Genomic DNA, 27,481 nt, shown 5'->3' with positions numbered 1-27,481 from the left:
TCCGTAGATACGTATATATCACGTGATTTGACGTCGGCGCTACAGCAAGGCCGGTCCCGTCCACGCGCGAGCCTCGTCATTGTCAGACGCCAGTTCCAGCATCGCCAGCTCCAACTTCATCATCGATTAACGACAACCGAATCCGCAGCACCAATCCCCTTCGAGCCCTGGATCTTTTTTTTTTCACCTCATAATTATAAACATGGAGGAAGAGCGTCTCTGGAAGTTCCGAAGGCCCGAATGGCTTAACAGCGTCTGGGCTCGCAACGCTGGTGTCTATGGCGCGGGAGCTATTGTACGTCTCGCCTCTTGACATGTCGCAGTCTGGCTGTTTGGCACTGCTTTTCCCTTACACTGTCGCCATAAGATTATTCGCGACTACATGCGCCAGCTATTGATGATGTATGATCCATTCTAACTAGGTTTGTTAGTTCTCCGTCGCTTTCTACATTATGCTCGACTCCGCCGTCTGGTCCAAATCTCCACGCAACGGCTCTGATATCCACGTCAAGTTTGTTGACTGGCTGCCCTTCATCTTCTCCAGCTTGGGCATGCTCATCATCAATTCGGTCGAGAAGCAACGTTTAAGCGCCGATTCTTTCAGTTATAGTGGAAATGGGGTGGCATGGAAGGCTCGCGTCGTCTTGTTCCTTGGCTTTGCAGCCCTAGCTGGTGGAATGGCTGGCGGTGTTACCGTCTTTGTTCTCAAGTTTATTGTCCCAAGTGTCGCAATGCCTGCGTTGGGTATGGGTATTGAGAACGTACTCAGCAACGCTTTGGTGGGCGTGAGGTAAGATTCCCGTTTACCGTGAAGATAATGTGTATGTTGACTGACCTCCTGTAGTTCTGTCGTTCTTTGGATCAGCCAGAACATGGAAGACGAGTACTCCTACAACCTTTCCCTGTAAACACCATAAATCGCCACGAGTCGGGCAACAGGGTCGAGCCAACATCAAGGCGCATTGATGGGTTGAGTTAAGCATTGGATGTACGATTAATAACAGAAGTCTAAAGCACATTGATGGGAGGATGAGTTACGATGCTGTCGTTTCCCGTTCAGCAGCAACTAATTAGTAACCAGCATTGACTGAAGGAATACCTGAACAAACTCGGCGTGCTGAGAAGTTGTTTCGTATCTTTCCTTTAAATCTGGGATTGGGTTAGAACTAGCGTTAAATACGGAGTAGGTGGGCTTTTATTGAGATGCAAATCATGTTCATAACATTACATGCTCCAATATGATAGAACATGGACCTTGAGTCATGGAATCAATATGATAATTGAGGACTTATAGGTTCATCGACATCTCAATAGTCAGCTCTGTGTTCTAAATTCTATTTAATACGTTATGTGCAGACATTTGCAACTGCCGAGTTAATCAGCGGAATTGATGTAAGTTGGTGGCTACCTAAGACGAAGGCACCCTGGCGCATCCCCACACAAAACAAAGTCAACAATAGGCGACTTGGCTTCACATCTGACTCGGAGACCATTGCGATAAACATCAACTTTTGGATAGAAACACTGCTTTTTGCATCACATCCCTTCAATTTGCACATTATGGCTGATCGCTCCCGTGCAACTACAAATGGAAACGGTGTCTCGCGCACCCGCAACGGTGCTTCTTCTGCTGGCGTCCGTCGCAATCTGTTCCAGAGCCAGTTGACCCGGCGACCTACTGCCGGTTCTACGTCCACGTCCGCCGAGACATTGCATTTAGACGTAGATGTCTTGTCTGATACGTCTGAGATCGTCGTTCGCGATAAGCATGGGGAAATTGAGCTTGGAGATCCCCCAACGCCAATGATGGACGATGAAGATGAACTCCCTCTGGACAATGCACAAGAGTGTGAAAGTATGCAATCCCCCGTCTCAGATGTAGGATGAAGAGAGCTCATGTTTAATAGAAGAGAGACAAAGACTCACAGAAGCCGTTAAGCATCATCAGATAAATCGTCATGATGTACACGAACAGCCCGAAGGTGTGCATTACACTCACCCATTACGCACATCACACTAACATAATTCAGAACTTATTGAGGCTGTAAGGGCAAGTCTACGAGCGAAAGTAGCAGCTCTCAGTGAGGATAACTGGATGTTTGAGCCTGAAGAACAACACCGTGGCTAACCAAGTCTTTTTGTTTACCTTACAACGCCTGCTGTCTATGTATTCCTCTCAAGACGATATGGTATACCCCATTCCCAACCTTATAGACGGACTTTTTCTAGTCCAGACCCTCTGCCGCAGGGGCATCTTGCCTTTGCATAACCTGTTTACGCTTGGGCTTCTCTGGCTGACCACCGCCGCCACCAAAGAATCCGCTCATCATATCCATCAAAGGGTTGCTCTGCCGGGGCTTGGAAAGACCGAAATACATCTCTCCAATCATCTCGAGCGCCTCAGCCCATGATCCAGCCTCGTTAATTTGTGTCGCATACTTAGATACAAGGGCACGGTAAAGTTCTGGTGCGCCACGCTGAATGGCAAGGAGGAGAAAGCCGAGGAAGTTGAGGAGGGGGAGGCTTGGGAAGATGCGGATGTCACCAGCAGGGCTGGATACATCTTGGACGCCGAGGTTCGGGTTGTCGCTGGAGAGAGAGCTGGTGAAAAGGCGGTAGCAGGTATTGGCGGCTCGCACATTGCCGACTAGGAGGTAGGGGAGCACAGCACGGCCAGCAAAGAGAGCCGCTTGGTGAGGCTCACTCTCCTTGTACCAGGTATATTCCATTTTTGTCAAAACCTCGGGTGAGTCCTTAGTGCCCAGTAATAGATGTTTCTCGGCCTCGTATGTGTCGTGTTCTTCGGCGTAGAGTGATCCGGCGACGTGGTGAAGCTCTGGGTCTCCGGCAGGGTATTCGCCGAACTTAGCTGACCATCTGTCCTCCGACATTAGAATTATCCATCCGGCGTTTTTTTATGTGACGCTTTTCTACTTACCCAACAATCTCGCCCACGAACTTCTTCCTTGTAGGTTCCCCAGCCTCAAACAGTCGCAGACAAGTCAATAGTCTGCCCTTGGAATCAGCATCGGGCTTCAGCTCTGCCTGCTTGTAGACGTCGACGAGCATGGCACAGAGATCACCTCCACTGCCACCCTGACCAGCACGTAACAGTGCTTGGGAGACACTGGAGAGGATGTCGATAGCGGCGGGCCAGTTGGAGGTCTTGATGTAGCGAGATGCGGCGACACGGGTCTGTTGCTGAGCCTCGTAGTAATCGCCCTCTTCGATTTTAGCCTGTAGCCGAGCTACGATGCGGTCGACCTTGCTGGCCATTTTGAAAGCTTTGGAGATTTATGTAGGAGGCGGCTTAAAGGTTGGCTATGCGATGCGATGAAAGAAAGTGACGTAGAATATTTTATACAGAATCCAAGTTGTCGCAGCTCAGGTGGGTGAAGTGTTGGAGGGGTTGTTGGTCAGAACTACGTACCCAAGCTTACCCTTGAGCTCCGCTGAGAGTTCCACTTTTGGGACTCGAGAAACTCTGAGATAAATTTCTCTTGCCATCAACTTCTATCTATCAAAGACCTCACTTCGTCATTTCTTCTGAATAATTGCATGATTGCGACAAGCTACAGGCTTGTTCTGTTTGATGTCTCCCTTTATTACGGCCTTTAATTCCTCCATCATCGACCTGTACCATCAAGGGCCATGCGTTATTAAATGCGCTAACCCTTGGACGCTTATCCGAACCAAACCATTAACCCTCGAAGAATATTAACTGCCATTGCCTTCGTCTCCTTTACGAACATGTTAAATGCCTTGACTAAGTAGCTATCAGTTACTATCCACGTCGATATCAAGGTAGGCCAATTGCCTGGCTGCCTGAGTAGGTACCTACTAAGGTAAGCAGATAGAAAGAGTTAGAACTAATGCAGTAAGGTTCGTCTCATTGCCCCACACGACACAATGTTTGAAGCAGGTCATCCAAGTGGACCCTTATCAACTCAGACGTGTATAAGAAGCTCGACATCCCCTCGTTTAGTTCACCTTGCCAATGTCTAGTTACACGAGCGAAGACCTCACTATCGCTATCCTACTTGGACATTCAGCGCAATTCTCTAAGCAAACAAACAGCCCCAGCAGCGCGGTTAGTTTAGTGGTAAAACTCTCCTCCCCCAAGTGGTGGGAAATAAACTGAAAAGGAGTGTCCCGGGTTCGATCCCCGGACCGCGCAGCATCTTTTTGCGTCTTCGAGCTATTGATACTGTCATCATATACGAGAGTAATATAGGTTTGTTGAATGTCGTGTTATTCGACAAGTAGTGCAGTGGTGTACTTTGTTCCTGTGTAAATGATCCGCTCTTCAATTTGAATTATATGTAGTCTTTAGCCTTTCATGAGCATTTTACGAGCAGATGATGGAAGTAAGACGATAGGTATAGAACTCGATTTAAAAGTGTTTATGTGTCTTCTCGTATATCTCATCTGTTTCATCTCTTTGCTGGATGTCCAACAATGACATGTACTGCCTGTTTAATCCGTTGAAGCCCCGAACCGATCCATAGTAGACCGAAGCGCCACGACGGACAGTGCGACTCGGATCCAGTTCCGGACGTTGTTGATGCTACTCTGTTCATGACATGCCATCCGGGGAAGAATGCCGAAGTCTGCGTCAACTAAGTTCTATCATTATAAAGAGCTCATTATCCCCTATATGTTGTTTCAGTCTTATTTTGATTTTGGTTTGTTCAGTTGACTATAAATCATCTTTAGTAATAAATATAAAACATGGCCTCATCTGCACTTCAGCGCAAGTCACTCATCTCTCTGTCTGTTATCAAAGTATCATATGCACTAACAAGTATCAATAGGCCTTGTGCGTTTCGTTCCGAGATCGAGTCCTTCCAAGATCCTCATCGGCCAGCCAGCTGACAGGAATATTGACGTTGGTGCTGCCTTGCGCAAGGGTCAAGAGGTTGCTGTCGATGTCTGGTCGGGCTCATCAGTTCTGGCCCCAGGATCATCAACTGGCACTACCGAGACTATTGACCGCGTCTTGTCTCCTCTTGCGCAAAACGAAGTCGGTACTGTGAGATGTGTTGGCTTGAACGTACGTGCAGCGCGCCTCTCCCAGTGCTCTCACCCACTGACCCTTCATCTTAGTACAGAAAGCACGCTGCCGAGTGCGGACTTGAGCCTCCACCAATCCCGGTCATATTTATGTATAGTGACTTATGGTTCTTTACATAGCCTCCAAACTGACTTGAATATAGGAAGCCCAGCACATCTCTCGTGGACCCTTGGCCTGCCAAGGGAATAGTTCCAAAACTGAGTCAAGTAGACGCGTCTGGCGATTACGAGGCGGAGCTGGCAGTCGTCATTGGCAAGACAGCCAAGAACGTTAGTGAAGCTGAGGCTTTGGACTACGTCCTCGGATACACTGCCGCCAACGATGTTTCCAGCCGTACTCAACAGCTGAACCAGTCTCAGTGGTCATTCTCCAAAAGCTTCGATGGAGCTCTCCCTCTTGGTAAGTTTGTTGGAGCGATCAGCGAAGCCTAGCTAACAAAACTGCAGGCCCTACACTAGTCCTGAAGTCGCTGATTCCAGACCCTTCCAAGCTTCACATGCGAGGCCTTAAGAATGGTGAGGTGTATCAGGAGAGTGGAACTGAGTAAGTGGCCCTTGTCCAAGTACACGAGTCCCTATACTAACCGTTCCCAAGTGATCTCATCTTTTCTGTCCCAAAGATTATCAGCTGGCTATCCCAGGGCACCACTCTTCCTCCTGGAACTGTTATCGTTACCGGTACTCCTGCGGGTGTTGGAATGGGCAGAACACCCAAGGACGCTCTAAGACACGGCGACGAATTTGCAGTTGAGATCCTGCCTCATATTGGAACACTTACCAACGTTTTTGAGAACGAAAATAGTGGCTTCATGACGAAGCTGTGAGCAATTCCAGTCATACAACCATGTCATTCATATATAATCATTGTTACGGATATGTGCTTATATCATCATTATCATCTGCACATCATGGACCCTAGAGCAATATTGCAATTTGCCCCGAACATGCAAATATATTGCTTGTCCAGATGCTGAGCAGCGTGACATCAACCCCTCTTTCATCAAGCCACCGATGAGAGTGAGCACTAGTATGCCAAGTCCTCATTTTTCTCACGAGCACCTATCCAGATTTGAAGGTTACGGACCACTCTTGATTCGTCTCAGATAGCTCTGAATCGTATCAGCAAAAGATTCTCTGTCTGATGACATAAGACCTTCCGATAAAAATTCAATCATAAAACATCACACCCCAAAAGTGCCTCCCTCTACCAACATTCTCTTTCCTCAGATCAGAAGATAAGCACAGTAATCATTCCAACAATGGCAAACCAGCCCCCTATCCCTCAGAAGATGAAAGCTCTGAGATTACTTGAGGTAAGAATCAAATGGAAGTGAAAGGCGAGCTCGATGTCATTTCCTAACAATTTCCAGTATAACAAGGGTTATAAACTTCACGATGATGCCCCAGTCCCGTCCCCAAAGCCAGATGAGGTTCTTATTCGTGTAGCAACTGCTGGATTCTGCCACTCTGATCTCCTAGTATATCAGGGTCTTACGCAGGTACCGTTGCCGTTTATCGGTTCTCATGAACCAGCCGGCACTATAGTTAGCCGTGGGTCTGACGTGCCAGTAGTGTGGCATATAGGAGAACGCGTAGGAGTTACAAACTTCATGGACCCTTGCGGAAATTGCAAGGGGTGTAAATGGGCAGCCCAGGCTATCGGGTCTCTTGATCCAAGGTTCTGTGACAACAGAACCATGTGCGGTATTCTCCATCGTGACGGAGCCTTCGCTGAGTATATGACTTCATGGCATGGCGCTCTTGTTCATTTGCCTGATAGTATGGGTTTTGAACAGGCAGCCCCTTTGATGTGTGCTGGAGTAAGTCTTGCACAAAGCTGGTATCGTCTCAATGGGACATGCTGACGATGAGCTTCAGGCAACTATTTGGCACGCCATCAATCAAGCGAGTGTGGAAACAGGCCAAACTATAGCTATCATTGGAATAGGAGGTCTTGGGGTCCTTGGTATCCAATTCGCAAAAGCTCGAGGTTATCGAGTTGTAGCCATTGACAACCATGAGATAGGGCTGAGGCTCGCAACAGAGGTCCCTTCTCATCTCAAACCGGATCTTATCCTCAAATACGACGATCCAGAAACGATCCAAAAGGTCTCGGATTTCACGGACGAGATCGGTCTCAAAGCTGCTGTTGTATGTACCAGCGATGACGACGTTAACGACTGGGCTGCTCATCGATTGCAACCAAGAGGAGTGCTGGTCGCAGCTGGCTTCCCAGAAAACGGACTCAGGTTTGATCCAATGAATCTTGTGTTGAGAGAGATTGTAGTCAAGGGTATCGTTCATTGCAGTATGGAGGAAACCAGAGAGATGATGAAGTTTGTGACTGAGCATGGGGTTCAAAGTCATCTGAGCTTCCTTACGATGGAGGAGGCAGAAGACATTATTGCAAAGTCCCAAGCTCATGTGTTAATCGGTCGTCCAGTCGTCAAGATTGAAGAGTAGCCAAGGGGTAGTAGGAGGATGGTCGCATTCGGGAAGGTCTGAAGATTGGTGTTTCGATGAGTTGATTAGGAATAGTATCAACTTGTTACTATGAAAGCAAACTTTTGACATGGGGACGAATAGAGTATTGCCATTCAGCGTCAAGACTTCACTCCGCGCATTCTCCTTGGCTGATCACGTAAATAGATCATTAAGCTTTGTATTGACTTATTTATTTATTCAAGAGTTTCCATTACTCCAGTCTGACCCGCTGCTAAATATATCTACGTCGGGTCAATCATTCAACTCAGTTAAATCTTGTACATGCAGAACAGACTATCTAATAGACCACGGTGCTTACAATGCTGCTGCGTAAACATGCTTGTCCGAAACACCCCCTCTCATTAAAAAAGAATCGCCGGTTATTTACCCCAAGCGCTGCCAGACGGCCGTCGTCCCTTCTCGTATAACCATTTGCTGTTCAGTCCAACGCTTGTTCGCTTACCACCCGGAGTGCTGGGAGAAGTAGGGTCGGAGAAGACATTGGAAGAAGAGCTAGCAGCGAAAGGACTTGTTGATCCGAAAGAAGATCTTCTGCCGTTGAAACTGTTGCCGAAGCTACTGCCGAAGCTGTTGGTGCTCTTCTGGAAAAGAGGGCTACCCAATGGGGATCCTTGAACAAGGGGACTACCTCGACCAGAGAGAGGCGAGCTGTTGTAACTTCCTCGGCTTCCGACTGAACCGCCGATGGAAGGTGTGCGAGAGTATCGAGGGGGAGTGCTGAACTTGGTGTCAGGAGTTGGCGCGGCCGACGAAGGATCTAGGCCCAGCAGTTGGCGCTGGGCAGATGTGAGAGGGATGTCGGATAGATCGTCTTTCGGTCGAATCAAAGGCAAACAGGCAATGCCAATGTTGATGAAGGGGATAAGTTGAAGAATAAACCAAGCCCAGCCCAAGTATACTCTAAAAGAACTGGGAACGCTGAACAACCAAGTTAGTCATGACAAGTCGCGAAGGCAGCAGCAGACAGCAACTCACGCTTGAGAGCCAATGTTGAGCTTCGCTAGGAGCTGCGCAGACCAGAATCCTAGCAGCGCAATAACATTGTAGGCGATCTGGCGGACGTTCTTCTCTGAAAAGGTCGTCGCATTACGACGTCTAGTAATCTCGTTGAGTCGCGGGTGACGCCAGGTACCAGGGCTGTCGGTCACTGAGGGGCCGGCAATGGTAGCTGTCCGAACTGGAGTGGCCATTTTGAGGCAGGCCGAGGGTGTCTAATATAGGTTTCTTATGTGTAGCTTGTCGAATGCCGTGGAGCTCTTGAATGCTCTGCAAGATACAGGCCAAAGTCTCTTTCACTTCGCTCCAACTCGAATATGGCGATATGTCTCCCACTGTAGCGTCCCTGTTGGTTAGTATGTGTATCGTTCTGGCCGAAGCCGTGGTGAGCTCGGTTGCTCCCTTAGTTATGAGGTTTGTTGATGTTGCGACCAGAGAGATGAGGGAGAGCGGCTCCCCTGCTATGAAAACACAAAGCCTAGGCTCTGCTGTAGCTTTTAGCTCTGTCTGTTGCAGCGCGACCAGCACGGACCTTAGGTGACCCTGGTGTATATAAAACTGCGCCACAGCCCAGTCTCTTAAGCCACAGACAGCGCGAGCAAACAACCTGCTAGCCTGCTTTCATTTGTTAGAGGCAGCTCCACTAGACCTCCCTACCTTCCTTGGTCGTGAAATGCTGAGTGCTACAGTTACCTACCGTGACGCGCCTCAGCAACTTCCCGGCTCGTGGGCGCATCGGCTGCCCCAGGCAAACTAACGCAAGACAAGGCAAAGGCACAGAGAGCAGCGCAGCTGGCAACTTCGCTTCTCAAACTTAACATCGTTCCTTCCCATACCATCATTCGAGCTGAGAAATTCAACACGGCCCTTTTCCTTTTTGATTTCCTTTATCTTCTATATCCTTACACCAACCCAACTCCATCGTCTACATTATCACCATCGCATTCGCAAACAATCTGCGCACGCGCAATCTGGTATTAAATCATCATCAACCAGTCCCCACCAATTTCCACGTCTCCCTGGCGAACTTTCCTATCTCAACAAAATATTCTTTCGCGATGCGCCGTTGATACATCCTGGTGACCAATTCTTAATTTCGATTCCCTACGCTACATCGCGAATAGCTTCATTTTCTGGTAATCGTAAGAACTACATTCACTAGCCATGGCGTCTCCTGCCTCACTCGCCGCGACCTCCGAGCTCGACCTACCAAGCTCTCCTGTTCAGCCCGAAGCCAAATCATTTGTCTCCCGAGCCATGTCCGAGGACGACGATACCCAAATGGGCAATGCCACTCCTGATCCCCGAGAAAAGTCATCCCGTGCGAAAAGCAAAGCATCACAAAGCAAGGACAAAGAAAAGGAAAAGGAAAAGGATGCAGCAAACCAGCCAACAATTGGCAAGATACGCCATCTGAAAAAGGAGGATGGCGAGCCCCTTTGGAGGGAAGACATTCAATACGACTTTCTCAAGGCTGTTTTCGATAACGAGAAGACTGTCTTTACCAACTCTTATGAACCTGAGAGGCTTCAGCGACAATGCTTTGCTGATCTTTACATCGATACTATGTCTCGTAGCTCAAAAACCAGCAAAGTGCTTCGAGATAAGCTTCTCAGCGACAGAGAGGCTGCGAAGGGCATGGCAATGGTGTGTCTTCTTGTTAATATGGGCCGCATGAACACAACTCTAAATTGTAAGGAACGCTATTATTCTCAAATCGCCCCTGCTAATGTTATTAGTTTTTCCTGAGATGCGAGCTCAGCTGCGTACATATCATGCCATCCCTTCACTACAAGCTCGCCAGGATCCTCATGCTTACAAGCAGCTCCAAGATGCTCCTCGCCTCAAGTCTATCTTGAAAGGTGGCGCAGATGATCGAGAAGAACCTAACTCCCTTGATAAGATCAAGGCGCTAGACACCCCGCGCACAAATCCCGTCAATCTTATTTTTGTCATGTGCAACGCAGCGCAGAAGATCAAAGAGCTTCATTTCCCACGAGCCTGTGAATTTCACGATTTGATCATGAAAACTGAAGTAACAAGCCAGTCTCGAGCCAATGCATTCCTGTGGCTCATGTGGTTCTACCTTGAGTCCGACTTCACGGAAGAAGGTTGTGAAGAGAATCCTTTCGGCGCTGGTGTCGATTACGGGCTGGATGTAGCCAACCAAGGAGTTCCACAACTCATAGGGATGACCGAAGAACAACAAGCCAGGGAGAACGTGGACACCGAGGAAGAAATTGAGTTCGGTCGCACCAAGCAGAAAATGCGAGCAAAGATTCTAGAAATGGACCAGGCCTATCTTAATGAGAGGGATACAAAGAGAGGCAAAATGCGGCCATCATTTGCCGCCGACGAAGGCCCTGCAATTCTCCCTCGTATACGGCCATCCAAACATGAGTCCGATATGGACAGCACCCGGTCGACACCGCCACCAAGAGCGCTTGGTGGTCGGGGTCTTAACTCGAGTCGCAGAGGTGCTCCTCTCAAATACCAGATCTTCGAGGGTGCATCGTCACCAGCGCATCACGTTAACGAAGGTGTTGTTGCCAGGAAACCTCGGCCCCCCACAGCACACCAACTAGCTGTTGAGCGAAACCGGAGCCAGAGAGTTGAGTACATCCTGGATCGAGGTCTCCGCCGCCAGCATCACAAGAGCCGAAAGCTCAGAAGGCAGGACGGCGCCATATTCAGGGCGTATCAACGGGTCAATGCTCAAGAGGATCCATTTGAGGACAGTGATGATGAGAATTCCTTGCCACGAAACCTGACCTACGGGGATAAGACTCCAGGATTATTCCGCGAGAAGGGTGTGGGTGGGCTTTGCCTTTTGACAAAGGAAAAGGACGATTTTGGCGAGGAAGTAAGTGCTTACGCTGCTGCTCTGAGAAGGGCAACAAGACGTCTAGCTCGTTGGAGGCCGCAGGCTCACGAGCTTGGTGTTATTCCGGCTGTCAAACGGCCCAGGCCGAAAAAGGCTGAAGAAGACGACGGGGATCTGGACTTGGATGATGATATTGATGGAGATAAACAAAACGGGGATCTCAACGGCGATGTCACACTTGGAGATGTCACAGTGGGAGACATGACAGCTGGTGATATGACTATGGGCGATGTTACGATGGACGACGCCGAGATTGAGGACCAAACAGTTCTCCACGACGACGACGAAGTGGACGACGCAGATCGGACAGAAGTAATGGGAGACTCCGATATTGACTAGGCGGCAGATTCAGGTAGAGGATTACAGCAGCCGAGGATACAATGCCAGGAGGGTGAAGTTGGAGTTGGCAGTGTATCTCTATGGGAAAGGAAACGAATGGTTAGCGATTCACAGGAGCTATCGCGGCTTGGCTTATGGGCATTGGAGTTGGCTTGTCGCGTCTTGCGCACACGTTTTGCCGTGGGTTTCGTTTCGATGGGTATAATTTGTATGGCGTTTAAAGAAACATGCATACCATAGTCTATGTGATGCGGTGAGGGACAATCGGGGAAAAGCAGTTGCTTTCTCTAGATAGTTTGCGTTTGCTACCAATAGAACAAAATGTTTGGTCAGATTGAAGGTCAAAGTGTGTACCTGAGCGAATACAAATACGAAAACGAAGTTATGAAGTGACACGTTGTACCTACAGTAGTTGGGGTTTCACATGCAGCCAGAGACAATGAGTGGTCACTAGAGACTTGCTAACGTCAGGGACCTGAATTGAATTGACTAATCGTTGGCGGCGCGCTGTAGAAAAAAACTGGACGGCAATACTCCCCGTCCCGAGTCCGCGAAGCTCCAGCCCAGGGTCCAGCTCCGTCTGGCTGATTAAGTTAATTTCCGGGGCTCAACAGAAATTGGAGTCACCGTTTATTTACTTGCATCCTTTTCCTTCGTACGATCTTTGAACTTGTCACTTGTTCAACTTGGAAAGAATCGCAACAATGGCAAAGAGCAAGTCCAAGTCCAGCAAGCCCTCGTCGGCTTCAAAGTCGCAGGGTAGCCTCAGCAAGCTTCTCCTAGTTCTCGGCCTCCTTACCGCGCTCCTGAGCTCCGTCGTCTACTTTGTCGAGCAGAACCTCGAGCAGTTCTACATCTTCGACCTCAAGCACCTCGACGATCTTTCTAAGCGAGCGCTCGCCAAGCACGGAGAGGACACCAGGGCTGTCGTTAAGCACATTGTTGATGAGCTTAGCGAGAAGAACCCCGAGCACATCAACGTCAAGGAGGAATGGGTCTTTAACAACGCTGGTGGTGCTATGGGTGCCATGTACATCATCCACGCCAGTGTCACCGAGTACCTCATTATCTTTGGTATGTACTCTTCCACTTATCCAGATTCAATTGGCTAACAAACTTGCCATAGGCACTGCCATCGGTACTGAAGGCCACACTGGTCGCCACACCGCCGACGACTACTTCCACATCCTCTCCGGAACTCAGCTGGCTTACGTCCCTGGCGAGTATGCGCCCGAGGTCTACCCTGCTGGAAGTATCCACCACCTTCGCCGCGGCGATGTCAAGCAGTACAAGATGCCCGAGGGCTGCTTCGCTCTCGAGTACGCCCGCGGTTGGATCCCTCCCATGCTCTTCTTTGGCTTCGCGGATGGTCTTTCGAGCACCCTCGACTTCCCTACTCTCTGGGATACCACTCGCATCACCGGTCGCGAGATGATCAACAACTTGATCAAGGGCAAGCTGTAAAAGGGGTGAGATGAATCTCGCATGAACGTGGATAGTCATAGACCAAAAAGGACGCCTTTCTGTATATTATACTTAGGGATTTGGAAAAGTTGGGATATAGATTTGGTTAGCAGGGAGACACTTTGTATGTCTTGGCGATCAGAAAAGCTTGTATCTCGATGTAAGAACGAACGTTCACATCTAAATCTGAGCAATGTATATGTTATATCTGCTACATCAACATTAGTTTATGACTTACGCGCCAGCCATTGCATGTGGTTGAATTCATTTTCATTGTGGCGATCGTTGCGTGTCAAATGCATTGTCCAGTTTACACAATTTACATTTCATTTCTTATACAGACGCACTCGCATTATTGCTACGATTCCGTTTATACTTCAGTTTCTGATACACACTATCCTCTTTTGGCATTCTCTGTAGGTGTCTTAAAGTGCTTGGTCTGTGGCAACCGGTTATGATTTCTTGTGCTATAAAGTAATCATTATGTCAGAAGACAATTATGGCTGAATGTTTTACTTTGTATTTTTACAGCAAGTGCTTTGAAACTGTGGTTATTCAAGAAAAACAGACAGGTGATGTCGGTCTGGCGATTGTAGATAAGGTGGTTGCCAGATAATAGGACTAAACCAGCTGTCTCTACTATAAGAAAGGAGACCTGAAAGAATTTCAAGAAGTCAAGTCGGCTGTTTTAATATTTTCAAATATTTTAAAGCACTGTTCGTAAACTAGTTATATCTTACTCCGAGAAACCTAATTTTATTCAGCTCCTGTGAAATCTTTGAGCTCAACTTTGACAAAAATAAAAAAAAACTATAGATTGGTAATACACAGAAAGCACCTGATTACAAGGCTTGCTAATTTTTGGTTCAGTGCCATTTGACTCTTACAGCGTCAATGTGATCTGTCTTGGAGGCTTACGATGTGGTGTTGAGCGATTCTCACATACAACACTGTGGACTAGTCACGACTAATGTTCTTATTTTAAGTTCATTATATGGTTGTAGAGAAGTCCTAATCCTTCCGGACATAAAATTGATACTTGTCCCCTCTATCCAGAAGCACGACTCTGTCTTCCAACCCAGCCTCCTTGACTGCCTTCTCAAAATCCTTTCGTGGCGACATAAAAACATCATAGTCATCGTAATGAATGGGAATTGTAACATCTGGATCCATCATTTTGATCATCTCAACACCTTGTTTAGCATCCATGGTTACCATGAGCAGAGGTGCAGACGGCCCAGGGATAGTGGTTCCTCCCAAGTGAATCAGCATCAAGTCGATACGCTCATTCTGAAGCCACTTTGGAATATCTTTAAGTTCATCCACGAGAAGTGTATCTCCAGAAATGTAGATACGATAACCAGTTTGTACCTTCTCATCTTCGTCGTTGTGGGAGCCTAGCTCGAGCATTCAGCCGTTTGTAGGCGGGACTGCACCGATGAGGTCGTTCATTGCGGCCAGGGGGCCAGGAGGAACGTGTTTTCCCGGCATGCCAGTGACTTTGATGACAAGGGCTTGTTTGCCAGCTTCAGTATCATCCGACTTGAGTTTAACATGGTCGAAAAAGTCGAGTGCCTTGACATTGGTGAAGGGCGGGTCTTTAGCTGTCAAGCACTTATGCGCATGGGGAGTAGTGACAATGAGAAAGTCCCTATTGAGGGAATCTTCGACGAGTCGGTCGAAGTGATCTTCGTGATAATGTGACAGAAGAATGCCGTCTAGTGAAGGTAACTCATGCAAGTCAACCGCCGGGTTGGTCTGTCGTTGAGCAGTGACACCGGGGCCAAGATGAACATGGTCGCCAGCATGGAGAAAGTTTGGGTCCGTGAGAAGACGAAAGCCTTGCCATTCAATCACAGTGGTAGCTGTTCCAATGAAATAGATATTCGCGTTCTCGTCGCCTTTGCTGCCCTTGGGATGAGTTTTGGTTGCCTTTGGAAGGAGTGATTGATCATCGCCAGCAGCGGGTTTGTCTTTGAGCAGAGGCTGTCTCTTGGACAATGCCAGATTGATGACCCCCTTATCAGACATGTTATTTTTATTGTATGAGAGAGATGTATGTTGACTGGGTATGTTTTAGTTATTGACGGTTTCTAGCTGTTATTGACATAATTCATGTTAATGTCTGGATGACGTTGGTCTGGCGTATGTCTTGTAAGAAGCAACCAATTTCCTATTCGCTCTACCTAGGCAATGTGCAGTAAACGCCGTCATAGATTTTGATTGTAGTAAAGCGGTATTGGAATACTCAATTAATGAGCAATCATCTGATCGATCGTTCGTTGCACGTTTTCAATCTGAAAGCACTGATGAGTACGTCCAACGATTTGAAGCAAACTCACCTGAGCCATATGAGGACTTATTTCACTGACACATAATCACAGTATATATCACTATGCTTTAATATCATTCAATTCTCTTGATAAATCAACTTCCATGGATCAAAGATAATCGTGGTCTTTGTATTGAACTATAAGTGGGTGACTAGCAATAGTCGTCTCATTCAATTGTGTCGAAAGAATTGTTAAAACAAAGTAAAACAAGCCTTCTTCCTCGCAACTAACTTCATGTGGCATCTACAAAATCTCGTCTTTAATTTAAGTTACAAGATGTTGAGTACTCTATGTTTCAGAATATCTCATTGAGTTTGTTATCCGTCGTTCAAATGTTCCCAACGATACCCCACCTTTGCGATTTTCCGGTGGGACGTTGTCAGGTATCTATCTACCTACGCAGTTGATCTTCTTCAGATTAACAAACCAAACTCAATTCATTCACTATGACACGATTCCGACCCTGTATTGACCTTCACGCCGGTCAGGTCAAGCAGATCGTTGGGGGTACTCTTGACAGTACTTCAGCGGCTCTGCAAACCAACTATGTCTCTCAACACCCCCCTGCTCATTTCGCTCAGCTCTATCGGGATAATGAGCTTCACGGTGCACATGTCATTATGCTAGGCCCCGGCAACGACGGACCTGCTAAAGAGGCTCTCCAATCATGGCCCGGAGGTCTTCAGGTCGGAGGCGGCATCAACGATAAAAACGCAAAAGAATGGATGGATGCGGGAGCGGAAAAGGTACTACATCGGAAGCATCTCGCACAGACATTCTTTCTAATTATTTGGCAGGTTATTATTACCTCGTACCTGTTTCCGGAGGGTCGGTTCAGCCAGGAAAGGCTCGACGCAGTCCTAGAGGCTCTCGGTGGTGATAAAAACAAGCTTGTCATTGACCTGAGTTGTCGTCGTCGTGGAGAGGACTCTTGGTTTGTTGCTATGAACAAATGGCAGACAATCACAGACATGGAAGTGAACCAAGGTGAGTAGAGAGTAACATCTGCAAGAAAATGAATGACTCACAAGGCGCAGAATCTATCAAATCATTGGAACCCTACTGCTCCGAATTCTTGATTCATGCGGCAGATAACGAGGGTCTACAAAAGGGTGTTGACGAGAAGCTCGTGGAACGTCTTGCCCAGTGGTGTTCTATCCCAGTCACGTATGCAGGGGGTGGCAGACATCTTGAAGACTTGGAAAATGTCAAGAGACTCAGCAACGGCAAGGTGGATCTCACCATTGGAAGTGCATTGGATTGTTTTGGTGGTTCGGGTGTCAAGTTTGACGATTGCGTCGCTTGGAACAAGAAGCAAGACAATTAAAGAAAACAAAATCGGTTACGAACCAGTCGAATGTGTTAATGTTGGTTTGCCGCATGCAGCTGTATGAAAACAACATGGTTTCTCGTATGATGTTGTTACCCTGATATGTTTGGATGAGGTAATAATACGTAGCATGATATTGTATATGAGATTGAAATTTTCTCATGTCTTCAGGCGAGCTAATGATAAGTTGCTAACTCAAGACGGCAGTAAAAAAAGGTTCATTCTTGTAAACTACTTGGGCGAGCTGATATAGATCTGGTGATGTTTACATATGCGGCCAACAAGTTGACGGCGATTTCGTCATATTTGATCAAGCGCTGTCAATGCAGGTCCACTAAGAAAAATAGTATTGATCGAAATCAAGATGTACGTAGTGATCGGGTGCCAAGCAATAGGCACAGAGGCACATAATGGGGCCGTGGGGAGATGCAGACAGGGTCAAAGCGAGGGAAAACAGAGAGAGAGAGCAAGGTGAATTGTAAACAACCATGTTCGTTCGGGCTGGGAAACAAACATCCATGACAAAAAAGCACAGAGATAACCAGGGTGGATAATCTCGTCAGTTAGTGCCAGAGTAGCCTCGTCTGGTGCACGGGAAGATCGAGATGCAAGACATCCATAAATAATGGATGGGCAAGAGAATCGAGAATCCTCCATCTTTACCTAGCTTAGCGGAGACTTTGTTGAGGGTTGGTGGGGGATCTTCGAGACGGAAAAGAAAAGTTGCATCGAGGAAAATAAAAATCCCATAGTTGAAGATCTCTTTAACTTGGGTTACTAGACTAAAACTCAACTCCATAACTGACAGATGCCCGACGTGCAGTAACTTGCATGCCACGGGACTTATAAGCTTATAGGCAGGTCCCTAACCGAGCCAGATGGCTTTCCCCATTATCCATTGCTAGGGGGGAAACGAAACCTAACTGTAAAGATGGCAGAGAAAAAACGTCATGAGGAGTCAGGGTAATAACATGGTAAAGAAAACAACAAATCTTGACAGACAATCGCATAGTAAACATTGCGTCTCAGAATTGAAGAACATTTCAAGGATTATGCCAGAATCAACAACCAATTGTTTGCTTTTGCTGTGCGGCTGGTTGCCTTGCTGCCATGGCGACTGACCTACTGCAACGCTGTGAAGGGATGTTGGCTTGGAGCTGCAGCTGGTTCTGGACCGTCCTTGGAGGGGAGCTGCTCCAGCAGGGGCGGGGTAAGCCTGCGGGCATTGTAACAAGATAATTAGCGCCCTCCAAAACGTCCGGCTTTAGCTCGCAACTGAACCTACTGAACTGGGCTGGGTACCCGACCGTATCCCCAGCAACGCTTTCCATGTTTGTTTTCTCATCGTCCAATCACATTCACTCCTCATTCTATGGTGTGCTTCCTTAAACACATCAATTCGCCATAGTCACAAAGCATAGTCAACCTGCGACTTTCATAACATAAACTAACAGCATCACCGTGTGTAAGTTAAGTTGTGTTGTGCTGTTGGTCGAGCTTTTGATAAAGCTGTTCTGTTCAGGCGTGTCTTCATTTTTCCTTCCATCCATCAGCAGCAACAGACGTTGGTCGCATTTCTAGCTTGCATTCATTCTCGCCTTCACCGCGACATTCGTCGGCTTCATTTCATCGTGCTATACCTGACTCGCATACCAATGCGTTGATAGTCGTTTATCCAAATTTACGACGACTGTTTTACCCATCACCATTGTAGCATCCATGGCTACTGAATCGGTATGTAGACCCGCCCTGCTCGTCCCATCTCCCAGACAAAATGTCTCTGACTGATGCTCAGGTGCATCCCTTGCGAATCAACAAGACCACCACTCCAGGCAAATCTCCTTCCACAATGGCGAGCGGAATCCCTCGTCCGCTGTCGGAACTTTCACCGACAGAGATGAGAAGAAACTCGCCCAGCTGGCACAGACAATCGAATGGTTCTCCCAAGGTACGTCTACTAACCACTATCTACCGCTTCGACGTTTCGTGTTGACCCAGTATGCAGAAATCTTCAGGAAACCCCGATTCGTCACCCTTCCAATCTTCCCCTTCAGAAATTACCTCTCCACGCCTGTTTTGGCAGAACCGCAACACAGAAAACATCTTTGGACCTGGATCCCCATCGTCACACCGCCGCTCTTCCATCGAGCGCCTTCAAAAAGCATCCCGCGTAAAGAACAGCAACATTCTAGCACTCGAGCAAAAACAAGAATATGATCCCACACGACTTCCTCAGATCGAAAGACCGCTTGCTAAGGTCCAAGCAAATTCGTTCCATGGATCGACTGCGTCTTTCCGCTCATCAACCACTGACCGCCCCAACTTTGGACATGGCCGAAGTGAGAGCGCAATGACGGTTCCCACCATCAGCCCAACCAGATCTACAACCTCTCAATCCGGAGGTTCACCAAATCGTCCCCTCACACCAAGCCGGGATCAAGTGTCACCTACAAAGTCGTCCCTATCCCACTCCCGGTTCAAGAACAGCTTTGATATGGAAACTGGCACCTGGACCTTTGGCTCTCCCGAGGAGGAGGAGGATCACCCCATGGGTCGCCGTCATGCAAAGAGTGTGACTTTTGATGCTGCACCTCCGCAGGTGAACGAATATGAAATGACAACTCCCGACCTCTCATCTATCGGGACCAACTCTCGTGAGGGAAGCTATGAGTCGTTGGAGTATGACGAGGAGGACAGTGATGTTCTCTACGATCCTGGACATGCTGATCTCGAGGGCGACAGCTTTGATGCTTCTCTCGAAGACACAGACAAGACACCTGTCGTTGGCCCAGACGATTGGAGAGGAGACAGCCCGATGACAACACGCACTGCCCCGCGCGAGTTCGACGGCAGCCCTATGCCCGAAACACCCCGCGCGTCATTGAATGGCGGTCGTCCCCTGCATGTACGCTCTGATTCCACTGCTTCTAGCGGTGAGCACCGACCTCTACCGCCTCTTCCTGGCTTCTTGAGTCATTCCCGTAACAACTCAGCACCATCCTCTCCCGCCTCCCCTAGCCTATCGGCAACTGCAGAGCGAATGCTTGGAAATCAGAGGAACCTGCCCTCTCCTCCTGCCGCATCACCCGCGAGCAAGCTGGACATTCAGAGTATTGGCAACGCCAAGATGTCGCTTGAGGAGCGACTAAGGCTCATGATGCTGTCTGATGATAGCGATGGCAAGACTGCGGCTGAACAGCAGCGTGAGCGTCGCCTTCGTAGGGGTAATGGCCGCGAGCGACTGAGCAGCCCCATCTCGGAGCCTGAGGAGTCCATGATGAGCTTCAATGACGCTCTTGAGGAGCAAGACGACATGGTCGGCGAGATGTCGGCACTTGAAGACTACCAACTCCCCCCTCGCATCTCGCGTGACTCAATCATGCGAAAGGTCAATGGAAACAGCAACTCTGCTGACCAAGACAAGGACTGCATCTTCACTTCTCCTCCTGCCTCGCGAAGCCCTAGCCGAAGCCCTGAGAGACAGATCCCTGACGACCCTGATGTTCCTATTCCTTCTACCGAAGACTCTCTTCTCTCTGAGGATGACGAGACGGAGGATGACGATGAGGAGCAGGAAGGCAGTGTCATCATCAGGAGAATCCCTGATAGCGGGATTGAGTTCTATGAGGACTCCGATATCGATTTCGATGAGGATGAGTCAAGGCTGGAGCTGCCAGTAGACGATGATAGCGAGAGCCACTATTCTTCGCAAGAGCCCACACCACGGGAAATCAAGCTCGAGGAGGTCGAAGCCAAACTTCAAGAGCAAGTCCCAGAACCTGAGGAGATTCAGGAGGAGGTGACAACGCCTACAACTGCCACTCCCATACAAAGTCAGAGCATGTCTTCGCTTCTTGACATCGCTTCCAATGACAAGGACGCGTCGTTCTCGCGAGACTTTGAGTCTTACATGCTTCCTGAACCACAGAAGCCCGAGGTCGACGACGAGCCTGTCAAGGAAGACAAGGAGCCCCAGCCTGAGGCGCCCAAGATGGCCGATGCCCAGGCCTTCCTTCAGCGACCATTCACTCCTGAGCAACCTCTATCCAAGCCTGAATACGATGGCACTGGCTGGGGTGACCCCGAAGACGAGTATGACGACGATTGTCCAAGCACGCCAGACTCAGTCATCCATCACCCAGTTCCTGCTATTGAGGAGCCTGAACTACCCGCCATCCCTGAGCGAACTGCCACGATCAAGGCGACTGGTTCAAAGCTCAAGACTCGTCTTTCCAACACACCTTCCGACCTCAATGCTATGAGAGAAGCCCGCCGACAAGTCAGCATGGAGGTTCCTGTCGTCCCACCAATTCCTGACAAGCATACCAAGCGACTGTCCAGGGACAACACCGGACTCTTAGTTACCGGCGACGAATTTATCAACAGACATCCTAGCTTTAAGAACCGCAGTTTGACTTTGGATCTCGACCTAGGTCTCAGCCTCGATCAAGACTTTGAGCGAGTCATTGAGGCACAAAAGGTGGCTTATAACAACCCCTTCCTTACCCAACCTCCAACATACAATTCCAGCCCAAGCAGACAAGTGTCTGCAACCAGAAGTCAACAACACAATAATGAAGAACTCGATGCTAACGTAACATTTCGTCGCCAGCGCGGTTATCTTATGCGACAAAACACTAAGGTTGTCACGGCGAGTGACAAGGACATGGAAGAATTCCGTGTTACAAGGTCAGTTGGGAACTCTCCCGTCAAGGAGGACAGGCCGATGTCGTGCATTGTCGAGCCTTGGAACGGAAAGCCCCGCCAGCGAAGCGTCCGAAAGCGTGTCGGTGGCAGTATTGGCCCTGTTCCTCCTCTGCCTGGACAAGAGAGCAACGCAACAGCTGTTAACCAGGCTGCTGTCGAGGAGGACTTGTCTCTCGAGATGGCTACGCCGGAGAGCGGAGAAAGAGGTCGTCTTTTCGTCAAGGTCATGGGTGTCAAGGACCTTGACCTACCTCTACCAAAGAGTGAGTCCAACTTTCTAACCACTGGAACACGTATCTAACAGAAGCAGATGAGCGTACTTGGTTCAGCCTCACACTTGACAATGGTGTCCACTGCGTGACAACAGCCTGGTTGGAGCTGGCACGCAACGCACCGATTGGCCAGGAATTCGAACTTGTTGTTCCTAATGACCTCGAGTTCCAACTCACACTCAACGTCAAGCTTGAGAAGCCCATTGAGCGTGCCAGACCGCCACCACCCGCCGCCAAGGTTCACAAGCACAAGGCGTCGACCTTCAGCAGAGTGTTTGCGTCACCCAAGAAGCGCAAGGAACTCGAGCTTCGCCAGCGAGAAGAAGAAGAACGAGCTGTTCAACTACAGAAGGATGCTCAAGCTAAGCAGCGCAACGTCCCTCCAACAGCATACGAGCTTCTTTCTCCTTTGGCTGCAGAGGACGGCAGCTTCGGTCGTGCTTATGTTTGCCTTCGAGAGCACGAGAGTCGATGTTTCGGTCGACCTTATCTTGCTGAAGTTGCGTGCTTCAACGAATGGGCGACCGAAGAGGCTGGTTTTGCGTCCAGCGTCAAGAGCAAGCGCGGCAACACGAACGTTGTCCGCCGTGCACCATACAAAGTGGGTAAGCTGGAGCTTCAGCTCCTGTTTGTCCCTCGCCCCAAGAACGCTACAGACGAGGACATGCCCAAGAGTATGAACTCGTGCATTCGCGAGCTCAAGGCTGCAGAGGAGAGAATGTCCCGCAACTGGGAGGGACATCTGAGCCAGCAAGGTGGTGATTGTCCTGTAAGTTTTCCATCACCAAGCCACTTATTCAATCTCGAGCTAACATTGATGCAGTACTGGCGTCGCCGATACTTTAAGCTTGTTGGTACCAAGCTCACAGCTTACCACGAGGCAACTCGCCAGCCTCGAGCCACCATCAACCTAGCTAATGCCAAGCGGATGATCGATGATCGTCGGGCCTTGACGGAGAAGGAGACCACCGGTAGGGGTGGCCGCCGTCGTCGCTCAGCGTTTGCGGAAGACGAGGAAGGCTACATGTTTGTCGAAGAAGGATTCCGCATCCGATTCAACAACGGTGAGCTTATCGACTTTTACGCAGACACAGCTGCGGACAAGGAAGGCTGGTTGAAGGTCCTCACCGAGGTTGTCGGCCGTGACAGCCCAGAAGAGGAATCTTCAAATCAGCGCTCAAAAGCCAAGTGGTGTCAGTTAGTCCTTCGACGAGAAGAGCAACTACGTCGCCGCGCATCAGGTCGCCGAGTGAACTCAAGACCTAAGAGTATGTTCCTCTAAGACACTGTGTCGCTTGGCGAAGACAAAGATGAGACAAGGTGCTGGGCGCCGGGCGCCATATGATGACTACCTGGACCTGGCGTTCAGGACCAGCAGGATATTAACGATAGACGTCTCTGTTCGCAAGTCCTCTGGTATTGGTTTATATGGTTAATGGGATATCATGTTGACGTTGTAATATGACTGGAGTTGGGCGAGGTGTTGTACCCTTGGCTGACAAAAATTGGGAGCATTGGCCGTTTATGCACTTGCAAGGCGTCGCATGGAAATGGTTATTTTATATTTGTTTACTTTGAATTTTGGGGGCTTCATCGGCGCTTGCGCGTTAGGTGTTTTCTGTTTATAGTATCAGCTTATAATGAATTGTCAAAATGTTAAGTCTTGGTACTCTCGGTACAATACCCATCAATCGTATTGCCGTTTGACATAGTAAAGTCTGTCTGCCGTGCGCACGTGACACCAAAACAACACGTATCCACGGATGTTCATGCGAGCAATGAATGACACGATCCACCTGTAGGCGCCTCTAAGCGGGGCACCTAGGGGAGGTTATGAGGCGCAGCGTAATTTACAGTGGCTCATGCCCATACCTCGAGCTACCTTACAGGATAGGATCAGCCCGTATTAGTGCCATCTGATCCCGTCCCATCTCACCTTGGTAGCTACAACCTCCGGCTTCGTTGCCAAGTTGACGTCCTTTTCCTCGATCGCTTTGTTACTATACCACCTCCTTCGCGCTTCATTTACTGTCTCTTTTTACAAACCACATCTAATTAACCTCTGTCGCCATGGCCGGCCGTTTCGTACGGGCGTCCAAGTACCGTACGTACTGGCGCAAACTCAAAGCGCACGTCGCCAGAACCCGAATCGATTATGCTGACGTTACTCGCCAGGCCACGTCTTTGGAAAGTCCACGAGAAAGGAATTCTGCTACGACAACCTCCATATCAGTCGCAATGCTTGGGATACAAACTTGATCAAGGTGCGTCGTACTGCGTTGCGGCGCGTAGTGCAATCAACCCCATAATCTAGAGAGTCGCCGCTGATTTAGGGGGTGGTTGGGTTCGAATAGGTCAACCCTGAGTATCTCTCAGTCAATTGGGATTCTTCCGGTGGCGGCGCATTCGCTGTCATCCCTCTGAACGAGCGAGGAAAGGCTCCCGACCAAATCCCGCTGTTTCGCGGACACACTGCCGCTGTGCTCGATACTGACTGGTATGTATCCCCTGGTTGGGCCCCTGACGTACCCAGTCAATGTTACTGACAAAGACGCAAGGAACCCTTTCCACGACAACATCATCGCCTCTGCCTCCGACGATGGCAAGGTCTTTATCTGGGAGGTTCCCAAGGATTTCACCCTGCTCACCGACGCCGAGGAGATTACCGATGTCACGCCCGTGAGCAAGCTCGCTGGTCACCCCAGGTTGGTTACATAGATGAACCGTGATCCCCAAGGTACTAACACCCGAAAAGAAAGGTTGGACAGGTTCTCTTCAACCCCGCGGCCGAGAACATTCTCGCCTCCGCCTCGGGCGACTTCACCATTAAGCTCTGGGATGTCAACACCGGCCAGTCGCCTCTTACGCTCAAGCACAACGATATCGTCCAGAGTTTGACATGGAACGCCAGCGGAAGCATGCTCGCCACCACCTCGCGAGATAAGAAAATTCGTGTGTGGGATGTCCGACAGGAGAAGCCCGTCCACGAGGGCCCTGGCCACGGTGGTGCCAAGAACAGTCGCGCTGTCTGGCTGGGAGAGCACAACCGTTTCGCGACAACCGGCTTCTCGCGTATGAGCGAACGACAAATAGCTCTTTGGGAGCCTGGCAGGACAGAGCCCATTGGCGGATTCACCATGCTTGACTCCATCTCTGGTGTCTGTATGCCTTTCTGGGGTATGTAAATCCTCTCCAACAATGTTTGGGTCACGCCGAGACTAATACTCTGTAGATGATGGTTCAAACTGCCTGTACCTTGCTGGCAAGGGGTAAGTGTTCGCTTCTATCCGCACTGAGACATTACTAACTTGGCGCAGTGACGGTAATATTCGATACTTTGAGTACGAGAATGACAAATTCGAGTTCCTCAGCGAGTACAAGTCGGCCGACCCTCAGCGCGGTATGGCTTTCATGCCTCGACGAGGCATTAACGTATGGTTTCCCGAGAGCCCAAGTGTGTGTGTGTTACGTTTACTAACAGATCTAGACTCATGAGAATGAGGTCATGAGGGCTTACAAGACCGTCAACGATGCTTACATCGAGCCCATCTCATTTACTGTCCCACGACGTGCCGAGACCTTCCAGGCCGATATCTTCCCCCCTGCTGTTGGAACCAAGCCTGCTGCCACTGCTCGGGAGTGGTTCGATGGCAAAACTGCCGTCCCTAACAAGATTGACCTCGAGAGCGTCTACGACGGTACTGCGCCCAAGGAGGTTGCATCCGACTACAAGGCTCCTGCTGCCCCTGCCCCTGTCTCTGAGAAGCCTGCTCCCAAGGAGGAACCCAAGAGAGAAGAGCCCAAGCCAGCCCCCGCTCTCCGATCTCCCCCTCCTACCATGAACGAGCAGAAGGGATCGATTTCCGCTATGGCCTCCAGATACCAGGACAAGCAGGAGGATGAGGAAGAGGACGATGATGCTTCAAGCTTCGAGGAGGTTTCGCGACCTGCTCAGCGCCAAGCTGTTCCTGCAGCCAAGTTCACGCCTCCTGCTCAATCGCAGACGGCTTCTTCATTCACCCCCGCAGTCGCGAAGCCTTCCTCGCCGGTCAAGACTCCTACTACTCCCGCATTCTCAGCTCCCACCACCTCTTCTTCCTCTGCTCATATCACTAGTGACTCTTCCTTCGCCGAGATCAAGCAGCTGCTCGAGGGTCAGACCAAGCAGATCGGCCTCTTGACCGCTGAGGTTGAGGCGCTCAAGCGCAAGGTCAGCACTGGCTCTCAGGACCAGAGCGAGCGCATCCGACAGCTTGAACTTGAGCTGGAGGAAGCGAGGTCCTGAGGACAGGACCACAGTTTACTCTGGGAACGTGTGTAGCGGCCTCTTCCCCGGCGTTAGAAACTTCGGAGACGTGGGTGGATGGTTGTAGCGAATATGTGTATATAGATAGGGTATTTAAAAGATTGCGCTTTGACAGCCCATTTTTGTGGTGTTTGTGTATGTGACTTTGCATTATTTGATCCTCCCGGAGTTGATTGTTCACACTTCAGTTTTGTCCCTTTACTCATCCAGCGTGAGCAGACATCATTCGAAAGTTCATATCACCACACGGAGAACAACAGCATTGTAAAAGGTTTAGAGAATATTTAATATAATTTGTACTTAGTGAAATCGTTCATACAATGTCTTCAAGGTTGTAAGAGTCTACCCAAGGCGTAACGTTCTGAACCTACCCTATACTAAATACACTCTTTAAACCATCTTGATATTGCAATCATCTACTATTGTAAGCATGACACATCTCTGGCCCTGTTTCATTTGAGCTCTTGACCGTGACCACAGATATGTGATAAGTCCTAGTAGAAGTGTGATGTACTGCATACTTTCGTTTCAACATGCGCTTTCCATGTGATGACCACAAGATGTTTATCAAACCAAACAACTACCACCGAATAATGTTCCAATCAAGACTCAACTCAAAAATAGAACTTCAACAATCACTTCGGGGTTTTGTACTAATGAGGTTCAAGCGCCAGTGGAAACATATTTTGGTCTGTCAGCGGCGGCCAGGTTGCAGGCATATAGAGCAAGTGAGCAACTACGAAACAGATTCATCAAGCTAACCTTCAGTAAGCGCACACTGTGGCCGTAACAGAGACCTTCTGGTCCTGATTGCTTAATGGATCGAAGGAAATTTCGGACAATGGACGCTAACATTCCTTGGTGTTCAGCATGGCTCATAAGTAGTGAACTCAATACAGTCAACATTTGAAGTACCTCCCATGATGACCAGTCGGATGGAAGCAGAACAGTGGACTTCGCCATCAAGGAGTTTATGCTACTGCAGCCGGACTTCTCTTCCAGGAAGCTTTGGTCGTCGAGCTGTTTCACAATAAAGGGTCCTGATGGGGGCATACGGTCCAGACTCGGACCCATGCCGAGTTCGAGAAGAGTTTTCTGGGAAGCTGAACTGCGATCTTTTCTTGGCGGACCGTTGAGGTGGAATCACGATAGAGTGGCGTTCTAAATCGTCATGATAGAAGTCGACTGAATACCCCATGGTGGTATGTAGCAGCCTTGTTCTGCCTGTAACACTGTGAAAAACACCAGCCAGCCACTATGCCTCGAAACTGA

General features: G+C 49.1%; 12 protein-coding genes and 1 non-coding gene across 13 annotated transcripts; 10 read left to right on the top strand and 3 right to left on the bottom strand.

The window, feature by feature from the left end:
- Positions 1-202: 202 nt before the first annotated feature.
- EDB82DRAFT_477500 (uncharacterized protein) lies at positions 203-908 on the top strand (the record flags this gene model as incomplete). The annotated part of the gene is made up of 3 exons (XM_025727350.1): positions 203-295; positions 432-790; positions 845-908. The coding sequence occupies 3 exons, from the start codon at positions 203-205 to the stop codon at positions 906-908; spliced, it is 516 nt and encodes a 171-aa protein (XP_025581825.1).
- Positions 909-1,442: 534 nt separating this feature from the next.
- Positions 1,443-2,093, top strand: EDB82DRAFT_237707 (uncharacterized protein). The gene is made up of 3 exons (XM_025727349.2): positions 1,443-1,855; positions 1,940-1,982; positions 2,031-2,093. The coding sequence occupies exons 1-2, from the start codon at positions 1,561-1,563 to the stop codon at positions 1,960-1,962; spliced, it is 318 nt and encodes a 105-aa protein (XP_025581824.2). The 5' UTR covers positions 1,443-1,560; the 3' UTR covers positions 1,963-1,982; positions 2,031-2,093.
- EDB82DRAFT_506129 (uncharacterized protein) lies at positions 1,908-3,458 on the bottom strand. The gene is made up of 2 exons (XM_025727348.2): positions 2,939-3,458; positions 1,908-2,877 (listed from the first exon to the last, which is right to left on the bottom strand). The coding sequence occupies exons 1-2, from the start codon at positions 3,274-3,276 to the stop codon at positions 2,226-2,228; spliced, it is 990 nt and encodes a 329-aa protein (XP_025581823.1). The 5' UTR covers positions 3,277-3,458; the 3' UTR covers positions 1,908-2,225.
- A 627-nt stretch (positions 3,459-4,085) lies between these two features.
- Positions 4,086-4,177, top strand: EDB82DRAFT_t225. The gene has a single exon. It is a non-coding gene; the product is annotated as a tRNA-Gly (tRNA).
- Positions 4,178-4,520: 343 nt separating this feature from the next.
- On the top strand, positions 4,521-6,225 carry EDB82DRAFT_237611 (uncharacterized protein). Its single transcript, XM_065607287.1, has 6 exons — positions 4,521-4,753; positions 4,815-5,053; positions 5,107-5,165; positions 5,217-5,473; positions 5,521-5,617; positions 5,669-6,225. Exons 1-6 carry the CDS (start codon positions 4,732-4,734, stop codon positions 5,895-5,897), a joined length of 903 nt encoding a protein of 300 aa, XP_065463956.1. The 5' UTR covers positions 4,521-4,731; the 3' UTR covers positions 5,898-6,225.
- A 107-nt stretch (positions 6,226-6,332) lies between these two features.
- EDB82DRAFT_477496 (chaperonin 10-like protein) lies at positions 6,333-7,536 on the top strand (the record flags this gene model as incomplete). Its single annotated transcript, XM_025727346.1, has 3 exons — positions 6,333-6,386; positions 6,444-6,893; positions 6,952-7,536. The coding sequence occupies 3 exons, from the start codon at positions 6,333-6,335 to the stop codon at positions 7,534-7,536; spliced, it is 1,089 nt and encodes a 362-aa protein (XP_025581821.1).
- Positions 7,537-7,715: 179 nt separating this feature from the next.
- On the bottom strand, positions 7,716-9,085 carry EDB82DRAFT_506123 (nuclear pore complex component-domain-containing protein). Its single transcript, XM_065608759.1, has 2 exons — positions 8,554-9,085; positions 7,716-8,496 (listed from the first exon to the last, which is right to left on the bottom strand). Exons 1-2 carry the CDS (start codon positions 8,766-8,768, stop codon positions 7,938-7,940), a joined length of 774 nt encoding a protein of 257 aa, XP_065463955.1. The 5' UTR covers positions 8,769-9,085; the 3' UTR covers positions 7,716-7,937.
- A 241-nt stretch (positions 9,086-9,326) lies between these two features.
- EDB82DRAFT_237594 (uncharacterized protein) lies at positions 9,327-12,179 on the top strand. The gene is made up of 2 exons (XM_025727343.2): positions 9,327-10,267; positions 10,314-12,179. Exons 1-2 carry the CDS (start codon positions 9,739-9,741, stop codon positions 11,795-11,797), a joined length of 2,013 nt encoding a protein of 670 aa, XP_025581819.1. The 5' UTR covers positions 9,327-9,738; the 3' UTR covers positions 11,798-12,179.
- Positions 12,180-12,330: 151 nt separating this feature from the next.
- EDB82DRAFT_506118 (ERG2/sigma1 receptor-like protein) lies at positions 12,331-13,584 on the top strand. The gene is made up of 2 exons (XM_065608758.1): positions 12,331-12,866; positions 12,919-13,584. The coding sequence occupies exons 1-2, from the start codon at positions 12,502-12,504 to the stop codon at positions 13,259-13,261; spliced, it is 708 nt and encodes a 235-aa protein (XP_065463954.1). The 5' UTR covers positions 12,331-12,501; the 3' UTR covers positions 13,262-13,584.
- Positions 13,585-14,272: 688 nt separating this feature from the next.
- On the bottom strand, positions 14,273-15,292 carry EDB82DRAFT_526850 (beta-lactamase-like protein; the record flags this gene model as incomplete). Its single annotated transcript, XM_025727341.1, has 2 exons — positions 14,273-14,658; positions 14,698-15,292. The coding sequence occupies 2 exons, from the start codon at positions 15,290-15,292 to the stop codon at positions 14,273-14,275; spliced, it is 981 nt and encodes a 326-aa protein (XP_025581817.1).
- Positions 15,293-15,702: 410 nt separating this feature from the next.
- On the top strand, positions 15,703-17,121 carry EDB82DRAFT_237555 (uncharacterized protein). Its single transcript, XM_065607286.1, has 3 exons — positions 15,703-16,340; positions 16,392-16,581; positions 16,632-17,121. Exons 1-3 carry the CDS (start codon positions 16,041-16,043, stop codon positions 16,919-16,921), a joined length of 780 nt encoding a protein of 259 aa, XP_065463953.1. The 5' UTR covers positions 15,703-16,040; the 3' UTR covers positions 16,922-17,121.
- A 1,328-nt stretch (positions 17,122-18,449) lies between these two features.
- EDB82DRAFT_237543 (uncharacterized protein) lies at positions 18,450-23,587 on the top strand. The gene is made up of 4 exons (XM_065607285.1): positions 18,450-18,658; positions 18,720-18,872; positions 18,930-21,894; positions 21,942-23,587. The coding sequence occupies exons 1-4, from the start codon at positions 18,644-18,646 to the stop codon at positions 23,183-23,185; spliced, it is 4,377 nt and encodes a 1,458-aa protein (XP_065463952.1). The 5' UTR covers positions 18,450-18,643; the 3' UTR covers positions 23,186-23,587.
- A 215-nt stretch (positions 23,588-23,802) lies between these two features.
- EDB82DRAFT_506105 (uncharacterized protein) lies at positions 23,803-26,328 on the top strand. The gene is made up of 8 exons (XM_025727338.2): positions 23,803-24,007; positions 24,079-24,167; positions 24,258-24,400; positions 24,462-24,608; positions 24,659-25,080; positions 25,136-25,172; positions 25,221-25,335; positions 25,391-26,328. Exons 1-8 carry the CDS (start codon positions 23,974-23,976, stop codon positions 26,186-26,188), a joined length of 1,785 nt encoding a protein of 594 aa, XP_025581814.1. The 5' UTR covers positions 23,803-23,973; the 3' UTR covers positions 26,189-26,328.
- The last annotated feature ends 1,153 nt before the right edge of the window (positions 26,329-27,481 follow it).

Source organism: Fusarium venenatum (genome assembly GCF_020744135.1).
Source record: "Fusarium venenatum strain MPI-CAGE-CH-0201 chromosome Unknown EDB82scaffold_3, whole genome shotgun sequence".
Lineage (NCBI taxonomy): Eukaryota > Fungi > Ascomycota > Sordariomycetes > Hypocreales > Nectriaceae > Fusarium > Fusarium venenatum.
This window is presented reverse-complemented; position numbering and strand designations above follow the sequence as displayed.